This window comes from Mercenaria mercenaria, chromosome 3 (genome assembly GCF_021730395.1).
Source record: "Mercenaria mercenaria strain notata chromosome 3, MADL_Memer_1, whole genome shotgun sequence".
In the NCBI taxonomy this organism is placed as follows: Eukaryota; Metazoa; Mollusca; class Bivalvia; order Venerida; family Veneridae; genus Mercenaria; species Mercenaria mercenaria.
This window is the reverse complement of record NC_069363.1, coordinates 91520970-91534415: the sequence shown is the minus strand read 5'-3', so window position 1 is coordinate 91534415 and position 13446 is coordinate 91520970. Positions and strand designations below refer to the sequence as shown.

General features: G+C 32.4%; 1 protein-coding gene across 1 annotated transcript; it reads left to right on the top strand.

Moving 5' to 3' along the window:
• The first annotated feature begins 266 nt into the window (after window positions 1-266).
• Window positions 267-8893, top strand: LOC123523358 (perlucin-like protein). The gene is made up of 4 exons (XM_045301042.2): window positions 267-490; window positions 5226-5335; window positions 6984-7074; window positions 7653-8893. Exons 1-4 carry the CDS (start codon window positions 319-321, stop codon window positions 7928-7930), a joined length of 651 nt encoding a protein of 216 aa, XP_045156977.1. The 5' UTR covers window positions 267-318; the 3' UTR covers window positions 7931-8893.
• The last annotated feature ends 4553 nt before the right edge of the window (window positions 8894-13446 follow it).

Genomic DNA, 13446 nt, shown 5'->3' with positions numbered 1-13446 from the left:
GTATTCATTACTTACTTGTTTGTATCTTTGACTGCTTTAAAGTAGGTTTTATAAACAAAAAGATAGATATTCAGGAAGTATGAAATAACACGAGATCTTTGTCCTACTTAGTTCGTACAAGATAAAGAACAGAATAACCAATGATAAAAATCCATAACTGTCTATTTGTGAGATACGTCTGAGTAGCCTATTAAGTCAACAAATTGTTGATGGGCGTTTCTGAACTGAAACCAAAAAGAGAATATAATGGCCTGCAGAATTTTACATTCAACACTTACCCAGGGAATTATTTTTGTTACTCATCTCATACAAAGCATAATGAATATGAAAATAATTTTAGGACTTGTACTTGCGCTTTCCTCTTTTTGTGAAGGAGAGGAAACGAATTGTTCCGGGTACCGCTGTGAGGAACTACTAGCAAAAGTAGATAAACTGGAATGTAGATTAGAATATACTAGGGAGTTGTTAGAGGATAAAGAAAAGACGAGAGGTATTTTGTTCATTAAGTCTCTTTTTTATGTTTGGAAACGCTTTTAAAATGTAAAATTTGATTAAATCATTATCCTTCAAAACCTAAGAATGTATTGCAGAAATGGAATATATAAAGAGATAGGCTCTTGCTGCACTTGCTCGACTGATTTGAACACAGAGAGTTTCAAGCAGATTGTAGGACAATTGACTTAAGGTTTTTTTCTGTATCAAGATTTTATCCTTTTTATAGATTTTAATGTGTCTGTTTTGTATGATATAATCAATAGAACATCTAACGATTATTTTCAAAAGACATATGACGTCAAGTAAAATACACTGAAAGAAAATGAACAAATATGCTGTGTTGCTTTCGCGGCAGTTTTTTGACTGACTAGGTGCAAGAAAAAGAAAGTTCTTACATTTCAAACTTTACTGTCCGTCTGTGGAAAAATATCTACATGAATATTCAAGCCGGAAGTACACCGGATGAAAGCCCAGAGAAGAAATAGTTCAGAAAAGTTATCTGGAATTTAATATCGGTTTACTAAAGGTTGAAAGTACTATAATGATATGTAATTTACTTGATGCCTACTTAACTTTACTGCGTCTTTCATATGTTTATTTTTAGTGCAATCTGACATCTTCCTAAAAGTTAGATCTGATGACACCCTATATATATAATCTGATTTCCGATATTGCTATTTTTATCTCCACCAATTTATTTTTATTTGAACCAATCAGACGATTCGTTTCAACAAGCGTTTGGTTAAAAGGGTGTGGACTTAGATTTTGGCTGAAATATGTGTTATTTAGAATAAAAGTTGTATTATATTATGAACATAAGATCATGAGATTTTATTTCTATACTATTTTTAAAAATGTGAAATCAAGAAACAATCACGACAGAGTCGGGAATCGAACCCGGGCCGCCGCGACAAAAAATATTTTCCTGACTTTTTGGCCAATACACCACAGAGGAACACGAACTTACCGATGGTTAAATATAAAGCTTTATAATTGAGGCAGTTTACCCCCGGTACCCCTTTAAAACGCTTTTCAATTTTGAATGGAAAAAATAAGAAAACTAATACTCCTATGTTTCTATAATCTTTCTTATTAAATTTATAAAGAGTACGTGGTACTCACAAACTGGAATCCAAGGTTAAATACAGTTTTTTTCAAACTCCTGCTTTCACTTTCAAAATGTTGAAAGTAAGGCTCTGATTGGTTAAACTGAAATAACTGAATACATAAAGAAATTCTATGAAAAATTTATATACGGAGGACAAACTAATACTTAAAAATAATGACTTTTTCCAATCGAACAATGTCAAATTGGATTTTGAACAGAAACAATCTTGTGAAGGTCTTATAAATGAAAATGAGTGCACGCTAGCATTAAAAGATATGAAAAATATGAAGAGTCCAGGATCAGATGGCCTAACCACAGAATTCTACAAAATATTTTGGAATGATATAAAAACGTACTACGTGAACTCTATCAATTATTCTTTTGAACATGGTGATTTAACAGAGTTACAAAAACAAAGCATTATAACACTATTACCCAAAAAAGGAAAACCTACAGTAGACATCAATAACTGGAGACCTATCTCACTATTAAATGTTGATTATAAAATCGCAACTAAGGTTATCGCCAACAGAATAAAAAAAAGTTTTATTCAAAATAATAAGTAATAACCAAACGGGATTTATAAAAGGACGCTATATCGGCGAAAATGTACGAATTCTATTCGACGTCATAGAACAAGTAAATGAATCTGACGAAGAAGGTATAATTTTCTTCTCAGACTTTCATAAAGCTTTTGACAGCCTAGACCATTCATTTATTTTTAAATGTTTAAAACATTTTGATTTCGGCCACTCAATTTTAAATTGGGTGAAACTTTTCTATACGGATGCTAAGAGTTGCATTACAAATAATGGACATATGTCAGAGTTCTTTCCTATTAAAAAGGGAGTTCGTCAAGGCTGTCCTTTATCCCCTTATCTATTCATAATATGTATTGAAATCCTTTCTACAGCTGTCAGGAATAATACAGATATTAGAGGTATAAAAATGTCAAATACCGAGACAAAACAAACCCTCTTCGCTGACGATGCAAGCTTCCTTTTAGATGGTAGTAGAAAATCCTTTGAAACCCTAATAAATACATTGGATAATTTTGGAAACGTATCTGGTCTAAGACTGAACATATCCAAATGTGTAGCTTTAAGAATTGGTTCACTGAAACACTCAAATGTTATATTCTGTAGCAACAAAGTTCACATGGACATCAGAACAAGCAACAACATTAGGAATGGTATTTTCGAATGATTTAAACCAGACACATAAATTGAATTTAGAACCAAAAATAGCAGAATTTAAGCATACACTACTTTCTTTGAGTAAATGGAACTTATCATTAATTGGAAAAATAACAGTACTAAAAACGTTTGCGTTTCCTAAACAAATTTATCCATTAAAAGTTTTAAGCAATCCCACACATAAAACATCTTTAGATTTAAAAAGAAGCATGTTTAACTTCCTGTGGGACGCTAAACCAGAAAAAATAGCGAGAAATATAATTATACAAGATTATGAAAATGGAGGTCTCAAAATGATAGATTTAGATTCCTTTGTAATTTCCTTAAAAGCTGGCTGGGTTAAAAGACTACTCCAAGAAAATAATGCACAATGGAAAATACTATATAAACATGAACTTCAAAATTTCGGCGGTACATTCTTTTTCAAATTTAATTGCCATTCGACGGATATACAAAATATGAACATAAAATGTAAATTTTTTTAAAGAAATATTGAATGCTTGGTGCTCGATAAATTATCATACAAATAATGAGATCATTTCACATCAACTACTATGGTATAATCACCACTTGAAAGATAAAAGAGGAAATGTTTTCTTTTACAGAAAATGGTTTGACAAAGGGATATTATTTTTAAAAGACATTTACGACTACAGATTTAAAAAGTTCTATTCCTTCGATTTCGTTAAAAATCTTTACGATATATCAGAATGTGATTTTATGTTATATCATAAAATAATAGGGGGAGTAAAAGCCAATTGGAAACTGAGATTAAAACATGAAGACATAAATACAATAGTACAGCCAGAATATTTGGTTTCAAAAATAAAACAGGATACTCAAGTAAATAAACTTTTCTACCAATTACAAATGAGGGCGAAAAAAATTACTAATACCCGAAGTCAAAAATGGGAAACACTTTTTTTAAACGACAATCTAAATTGGAAAAGTATTTATACTAACCCCATTATCAGTACAATTGATACCAGATTGAGAACATTTCAATATAAATACTTAATGAGAATAGCACCAACTAATGTATTCCTATACAAATGTAAAATATCTTCATCAAATATATGTGAATTTTGTTCAATGGCACCAGAAACATTTATACATATGTTTTGGGAATGCCAATCAGTACAAACCTTATGGAGTGATATTAAGACATATCTTTCAAGAAAAAGTATCGCAGATTTTAACTTTAAAACTATTTCACTAGGTTTCTATGGAAACATTGGGAAACGCAAACAAAAAATTATTAATTTTATTCTAATTTTAGCAAAATATTTTATTGTTAAAAGCAAATACAGCAAATCTCCACCAAGCTTTGAATAATTCAGAGTATATCTTCAATACAGAATAAACATAGAATATACAATTGCAAGCATAAAGAATAAAACGGACACGTTTAATGCGAAATGGAAAGAATTTCTTGATGTTGAATAAACAGTACCAAATACAATGTAGAAATATATATATATATATATAATTTGTGAGCAAAACAAATACTCTACTCTGATTACTCTTTGTTTTTTTTACATTATATTACAAATAGAGACACACACCAACCCCCCCCCCTTTTTTCACGACACTCCCTCATCATTTCATTTCATTTATCATCATTTTCCATTATTCATCATATAGAAAAACATTTTAGAACAAAAACAAAATACATGTCCTTTATTTCTATTAGTGTCTGTCATTGTTACAACGTTTAGTTCAGAACTATAGATATATAACTGAATAATCTTCTATTTGTACTGTCAGATAGAATAGTATATGTTGTTAATTGTTTAATTTGTTCTAAAGTGAAATAAAAAATTGAAAAAAAAAATAAAACTTGCACAATTACATTGATCTCTTGCTTGAATTTTATTTGTATAGGGTATACTTATCTTTGTCTTGGTCATAACTCTACTACCCTCATTACGATTTCTGTAAACTTGTCAGAAGTACTAATGACAACATAGAGGCATGCAGAGCACAGTATCCACCCTAACCAGGTTTTTTTCCCTTATAACACGGTCTTTATTCTGGATATTGTTAGGATTATTTGTATTGCAAAAGGCGTTTATTCTTCGAAAACTGTTTCCAGTTATTATATTCTAGCTATGCTACATTTTTATAGAGTGACATTAACAGAGTTTTAGTCAGCTTTCGTAAAATACCCTCATTTGTAATACATACATAGACACAGAGACTGATTTAATCTAAACCAGTAGAATGATTGGCAGCGCAAAGGTTTAAGATTTTCATGAAGATGAAAATAAACCGTTCTTAGATGAATGTTGATTTCTTTTCAACATAATATTTTTTCGCTATGGTTGTTTTGCTATTATCAAATTGTAAAAACAACAAGTCAATCCATGCGTAAGACAGTATTACTTTTGTTTAGATTTAATTCATACTTACTTTCTTTTTCACAGTTCCTCCCGTTCCGACCCCAGCATGTGCGCAGTGCCCAGATACATGGATACAATACAAGGGATCTTGCTACCTTTTTGTTGCTGCAAAAAATACTTTCAGCCGAGCCGAGGTTAGTTTTGGTTGAAATTTCTTTATTATTTTCAGGACGTTTCCTTCATACACTAAGATAAGGAAATAAAACGTTTTATAACCTTTCTTTAAATATACTGTACGATTGTAAAAAGACTTTCATGGCAGAATATTTACCATTTTAGGAAGTCTGAGTTGTTCAAGGAAACTACCTTCCCTAATTTTGGAAACCTCAAGAAAATACAAAAATGAAAGAATCTATGCAGTTTTAATCACTAGTTTCCTGAGGTGATTTTTAATGATATTGTAAGCAGACGGATAAAATGTTCTAAGAAAATAAGGTTTTCACAAATAAATAATAAGCACATTATACACTTATAAAATAAGGAAAATTACAAACGTTCTATAAACACGGAGTTGCGACAAACTATAAAAACAGAAGGATTATACTTTAAAATAATTACCCTTCTCTTTAAAATATTCACATTCGCCCTATCCTTTTCCATTGAAAATTATGACGTTCATTTCGTATGAACAGCAAAAGGAAAGGCGCGAAATTTACGTCATCGCTGCTTAGTGATAACCGACCGTTGTTTTGACGACGTCCTCGTATAGTCAGTGAGAACGTTCCTTAGATGACGTCGTAGTTGTTCCGTCTGGTAAACAGAATGGCCGGGAAGCTGATTTAAATATTAAATGCCACAAAATATGTGCAATTTATGATATTAATTTGTTTACAAATGGAAAGGAAATAAAATGTTAATATAAGAAATAAAATGATTTTTTCGGTGTCCACGCGATTCATGGATTTGCCGATCCTATTCTGTCGTTCATTTCAAATGAACACCGAAAAAAAATCATTTCGTTTCTTAAATAAATCCTTACCTATTTACCAGAACGAAGATAGAGATGGGGCATTGTGACAGAGTCTATGCTGTTCTTATCACGTGTTAGAGATGAGTTACGCACGATATTAATAGCAAATTAGGCATGATAAAATGTTCTTCTTTTTATACAAGGAAAAATGAAATATCGATCTAATATTTTCTAACCAGAAGTGGAGAAATATACCATTAATAAGAGAAAGTAAACATGTGATAACAAAGAGATTACATGCTGTAATAACACAGTTTTTTTATAAAAAGAAGTTGTGCGTTCCACTTTTAGACGTTATAGACGTTAAACATGTACAACATTATAACGCATCAAGTTTAAAGGGTGTTAATTAATACATCTTCCATGATAAAGCATCTGAAAAATCCCTTGGGCTCTGGTTCAAACTAATATCAGAATAATTAATATAAGAGTCTGTAGATATTGTAACACGTAAAAGTGTGTTTTCTCTGCAGTGAGATCTTTTATGTAAACGCTTTTGGTTAAATCATCATAAAGGGCATCTCATGAAATTGTAGAAAATTAGGTTGCAAACCATTCAACAATTGAAACGACATATCATTTATTGGCTGTTTCAAAATTAGTTATCGGCTTCAGATCTAGTAGTATGTTCTATTTATTTACCATTTCGGAAATTGAATGAGCCTAAAATCATTAGTAAGCTTAAAATAAAATCATTTTAGCTGAAGAACGAAAAGGTAGAATCCATAATTTTTATATATTATGGAAACATTGATTTAATTAATTCTATAAAGAGACATAACAACATTTTTACCATATTTCTCTATTTTCAGTCACACTGCCTTAGCCTCGGTTCTCATTTAATACACATAGAAAATGATCTAGAAAACGAGTTCATAAGGAGCCAACTGACCACATTAAAAGGTATGTTCTTACTTCGTTGTTTCCTTTGGTTTATTTTACTTTTTTTTATTTTGGGTAATGCGGCAGGTTTAAACAGTATTTCGGGTACGTAACGGCTGGCAGTTAACCTAGCCTGTGTTTCTGAATTTTGTACCAGTACTAACCTGTTATTCGCAAATAACTACCAACTTTTACGGCAAACAGACTTTTACATTATCTCTTCAAATTCATGACTAGTTTACATATAATGACCAACTTTATATCAAAAAAACTGTTTGCTCACTTTACGTGTAACTACTCTCACTTTATCAACTTGAAACAGTGTATACACAACTAGACGAAATATTTATTATCTTAGACCAAAGTAAATCAAATAACAACCTATTTCAGTCCTTGTTAACAAATGCATATCAAATAAAAAAAAAGTCAGATTTAATAAATATTGCTTGGAAACAAATTCACGTTACTTCATACAGTGCTCAGAAATTCACCAAACTGATATGATAGGAAAGCAAAAAACAAAATGAATTAACTATTTATAAGACTGAAAAGGAATGAGGCTTACAAATTTAAAAAAATCATTAATTCCTAATTTACAGAGAAAGAGTACTGGATAGGACTCACAGACGCTGGCACAGAAGGAATATTCAAATGGGTTGACGACAATTCTACAGCGTCATTTACAGACTGGTACAGGGGAAACCCTAATAATGGCGGAGGAAATGAAAATTGTGTGCACTTTAGAGATACCTATAATTACACATGGAATGACCAGGAATGCGCAGTTTCCTATAGCTCGATCTGTGAAACGAAAACAACGACAAAACGTTCGGAAGAACAAGCTTTGATGATACTTCGACCACAGTTGATACAATAGGGTTATTATAACAGTAGCTCGATCTGGGATGCTGTATTTGGCTCGAATGGATTTTGCCAGATCGGATCTCACTAGGCGCGCATGCCCCGAGTGTGATCCGTCCTTGCAAAATCCACGAGAGCCGAATACAAAATCCCAGAACTAGCTACTGTTGTAATGAACCTTTTATTATATACCTCCATCTTTTGGGGTTTTTTTTGTTGTTGTTTTTGTAATCGAACGAAATGTTAAATTGTTTGTTGATGTTAAAATTAAATAAGTGATTTTTTGTGCGCTATTTATATAACTGTGTCAGCTCATGCATATAAATGAAAGTAGTCCGGCAACATACAATACGGAAGGTACAATACGGGATTTTGGAAGGTACAATACGAGATTTTTTTCAGCCTGTTCGTATTTTGAAACGCAAGCTGTATTTTTTACAGAATTTATATAGGTATATAATAAGAAACGTTATATTACATTTTACAGGAAAGACCCTACTGATATTGTTGTGGTGCTTTAAACAATACATTTAACTTATTGTTGTTATGTTAGGTTAAATAAGGAAAAAAAGCGCATTTTGAATTTTGATAGTCGAAAACTGGCTAGTATTAATGTTAAGGAATTCGATTGGGTTTTCCCCTTATATGTTGTGTTATAGATATACATGTGATTTGACAGATAATTACAACTGTCAAACATGTGTAGATATTTCAAACTGATGTCAATCTAATAACTTTTCAGTTCCACACTTTATACAATCTATTTATTTCGAAGCTGTCATAGATTAAATCTTATATGTTCTTCTTTACCTCAGTCCATGTTTCTTTAGTAATGTTCTTTTCAATTACACTTTACGATAACATTGAAGGGTGATACTGTATGCAATTTCTTTCTTCTTCACTATTGTTATTACTAAAATATCAAAAACATGTTTTTATTCGTGACAGACTGCATAAAATAAATCTGATGAAAATGTTATATATTGCTCACACTATTTTAAACAGTTCATACATGTCAACTCTGTGTCGCTGACCTAGAATTACTTGCCCCCCCCCCCCCCCCCCCCCCCCCCACCCCCAACCCCAACACACACGATTTATTTGGATTCGAATGTCGGCTACAAATGCAACATTATGTCATCTATTATGTCAACTATGCTATCTTGCGGTGGTTTCGCCAAAATGTAATTAAACTAAGTATAAAGATAGGCATAAAGGCATGCTTATGGAATGCCTTCAAATGAAGGGGTCGAGTGTTTCTCGGTTATACACTACTCAGAGAAGAGTGACGACCGGCTAGCAGGTGTATGCTTTACGTAAGGACGGAATGTAAGAAATTAAAGGAACTACATGCTACCTACTGTTTTATAAAATACTATGTCAACATGTAAAAACGGTCAGATAACCATACCAGATAAATAAAGACGACATAGCTGCTGAAGATGGGTTTCCATATGACCACGTTTTATCCGCATAAGAGTAATGCCATAGGAGTGTGTAAGAAGAATTAGACTTAACCAGCAAGAATGTCAAAATAAATTTGAAATAATTAGCTTAGAAAATGATAGGCATTAGAATAAATTCAAGATGCTGAAATGGCAAAATGATTTTTTGTAATATTATTTTTAATGCGTTCTTTCGCATGGGGAATTGGAAAGGGCCAAAATATTGGTTTTGCAGTTCTTGTTTCAATGGTGCTTTAACCTTTGAGAAAATATTTAATTTATTAAGATTCGTTGGCTTAAGTATGCATTTTGTTAGCAAGTAGTACGTATGAATCCACAAAATACTTTTAAAATATCGTCCATTAACGAAGTTTCCCTTCGTCTAGGGTTTGATTAAGGTAATGTTGAACGAAATTACATTAAATCGAGGAAACTATGTATGAGAGCTACAGTCAAACTATTTACTCGAACATACACCCAGATATTACATTTTATGTTACTCTCTTTTTTTTTCTTCGTATCTCCCAACCACATCCCTTCAACGCCTTTTCATTCCCCATCATACCACTGCGTACAAAAGTGTTCTAAATCTCCACCAGTCCATCATAATACGGCTACCGGAATAATTTAAAACAAGATTTTAACATATTCCTTTCTTTCTCTTTGCTGTTTCTTAATACAATTCGCCCCCTCTCAAACATTGTCCTGAAAAACACATGAACGCACTACCACAACTCTTCTACGCAAAGCTAAAAGTAATTCAATGCGTGCTCTTTTTTCAATTTTTGATGTTCTTTCATATTGTTTCTGAAAACAGCTCTTTCCAATCATTTATATATTCGATAGCATCCCCTCTAGTTTATTTGAATTATCCTTTATTTTTACATATATGCAATGGTCATTTTGCCACTCCCACATACACTTAAATCGATTATTTGACTTACAACAACATTTATCATTTCTCTTATAATAATAACAATTAACTACAAGAAATTACTTATGCAAAGCTAAATGTATTGAAAATACCATGCATAGTATTTTTATATCATTCTTAAAACAAACACAAAACTTTTTCTATAAATTTCCTATTTCATCCACAGTACCCTGTATTCTTGCTTCTCTTATTGGCACTAGAGCACACTGTTCATCCGACCGCCCTGATTGATTAGGCGGAGTTATGGATTTTAAATTTTGTGATGTACGCGTACGAATACAACAAACCTCTTTACAAGCTGTCCGTTAAAGTACGAATGTCGGGGTCTAACTGATGAAATTGCTGAATGTTTCGAATGTTTATTTTTCACATGTAAACGAACATTATCTTTTTACAAATGTTAAATAAACAAATAACATTCAAAGTATTTCCACGCCTTGCATTCTGAAATAAGGACCTATAAAAGGTGTCCCACTGTTTTGACTCAGTGTCGTTATATTTTTACGTCCTTTTGTATCATGGAGTCTGTTTGGTTTTACTATAATAGAAATTCTTGAGGGATTAAGGAGTGTTGCATATTTCGTTACTTCTCGTGAAGGGACTCATTGGATAAAATTTAAGAGAAGATCCTTTGGAAACATAGAACGCAGCCATGTAACATTAAAGACGACTGGTCAGGATCCATGCTTTTCGCTAACAGTTTCTCTTATTCAAATAGGCTTTGAAAGCGAACAGCATGGATCCTGACCAGACTGCGCGGATGCGCAGGCTGGTCTGGATTCGTGCTGGCCGCAAACCCACTATGTTGGTTTTCTCATGGCACGGCTCAAATGTTTTCCTTGAAAGCAAAGGGCTAAACAATATAACAACACTGAGTCCAGGTACAGGTTGAATTTTTACTGACTGCTGTCGTGTTAGTTTAAGTAGTTTCTTAGAAAGCACAGAATGTAACCAAGCAATATAATAGCAAACCGGGTTTGATTGAATCTATTAATCAGAGGTAGTGAATGTGCAACACCCCTCATGTCCCCTAGAACCTGCTTAAAGATGTTTTTCACAATTATTTCTAGCGGACAGAATTTTTTGTAACTTTGCATATTTATAGACTGATGTATGACAAGTTAAAATAAAAAATAAAAATAATAGGTACCCGTGCTTCTTTTTTCAATATTCAAAGTTTATTAAGAACACCAAATCGGTATTTTTGTCTGAAGAAACAGTACATACATGTCATAATAAAACTACTGCAAACAATTATTTATTCGAAGTTTCACTCTGATGTTATTGTTTATGCATCCGAATTAATAACAACACTATAACTATGCATAAAATGTCAACATATAGATATATTAACTCAGAAAAATTACTCTTGACAGATGTCGAAAGTATCTGAAACTGAGAAAAACACGAAGTATTTCTTAATGATATGAAAAATCTAGCGGACAGAATTTTTCCAAGTTTTATATTATGTAAGCTAGAACTAAGACAAAAAAATCTAAACCAAAAAAATAATATCAACCCGTGCTTGTTTTCAAGAAAAATTAAAAAATATTCACTCCACCCAAAAAAAAATATTTTTTCATTACCCCACCCACCTAAAAATTATGAACCTTTTTTTTCTTACAAAACAAATTGCACAATGTTATTATCAGTTCCTTAACCAATATTCTTACTCACATGCGGAATAATGCTCCTTTAAGGTTGCATGCCTCTAGGTCAAATACTTTTTGAGATACGTGCTACACAAGCTTTCACATCCCATTTACGTATATATTTGACCACGTCAAGGGACATAAATCTGTTTTTATTGAGTGAAACCTCAAATAAAAGCACTGGTGCACAACTTCGCATGCTGAATTTAATTCTTGTGTGGTTTCATGACTCTTGACGCATATAATTTTGAGGTACATGCGACACAAATGTTTAGACCCTTTATGTACAATTTGACTATCAAGGGCCATAACTCTGGTCTTACTACGTGAAATGCGGGATGGGGCACAAAAAGTATAACAACATTTTTAGGAAGTCACATCTGAACTTGAAGGAGATATATCTACGTTAATATTTTCTGGAATTTTATTCGACTTGGAGTCGGCTGCATCATTACTGGACGAAATAGTTTACTTTCAAATTGGCTGTCCACAATGTATTCGATTCGAGCACTTCCTACAACTACTCCTCCAATAAAACACCATCACTTTTAAAGGTAAAATATGGATGCACGACCTATATTGTCAGTATATACGATATATTTTGCGCGAGTGCGCTGCATATCCGACAATTATACACTTTCGGCGGCGAATTCTGAACTTTACAGTGGATATCGCTTGCTGCGCGATTGAGCTGCGCACAAAATATTGTGATGAACTCCTTTAAGTGGTATTATCTTATAGTAAAATCGGATGTTCTGTATGATCCAAAAGGACCTTAAAATAGAACAAGGACTGCTGATTTTGTAGCTAACAAAATATTTGCAAAGATTCCTTGGAAACATAGACCTCATAATGAAATATACAATATACAATATAATAATAGACTCGGTTGCTGTTACTTTCTTTGGTTGCGTTCTGTTTTCCAAAGGAATTTATAATAGTTATTATCATCGGTTGGTTAATGTTCTTAAATACACGTACTTAAAGAATAATTTATACTTCGCTCAATGATTTATGACTCTTTCATTTTACAAAATATTTAGTCTTAATAACAGACTCCTTAAATTACAAACAAGTAAAATCACTTGTTTTCTAGTGAGACAATTAAACGAGATTGCAGTTAATAATAACTCATAAAACCTGGTTCAGTCCTACTATACTGAATATAACTGAAGTGATTTCACTATGTCATATTTGCTCTATTCAAAATTAATAAAAGGTTAGTAGAATCCCGAGAAACATTGAGCAAAACAAACACAGTCAGATCTACTCAACACAAGAGACCACCCATGATAAAATATGTAGTGGTAGGTTGGTTGGTTGTTTTGGGTTTAACTCCGTTTTTCAACAGTATTTCAGTTAAGTAATGTGGGCAATTAACCTAACCAGTGTTCCTGGATTCTGTACCAGTACAAACCTGTTCTCCGCAAGTAACTGCTAACTTCCCCACATAAAGCAGAGAGGACAAATGATTTCAGACATAATGTCTTTTTATCAAATC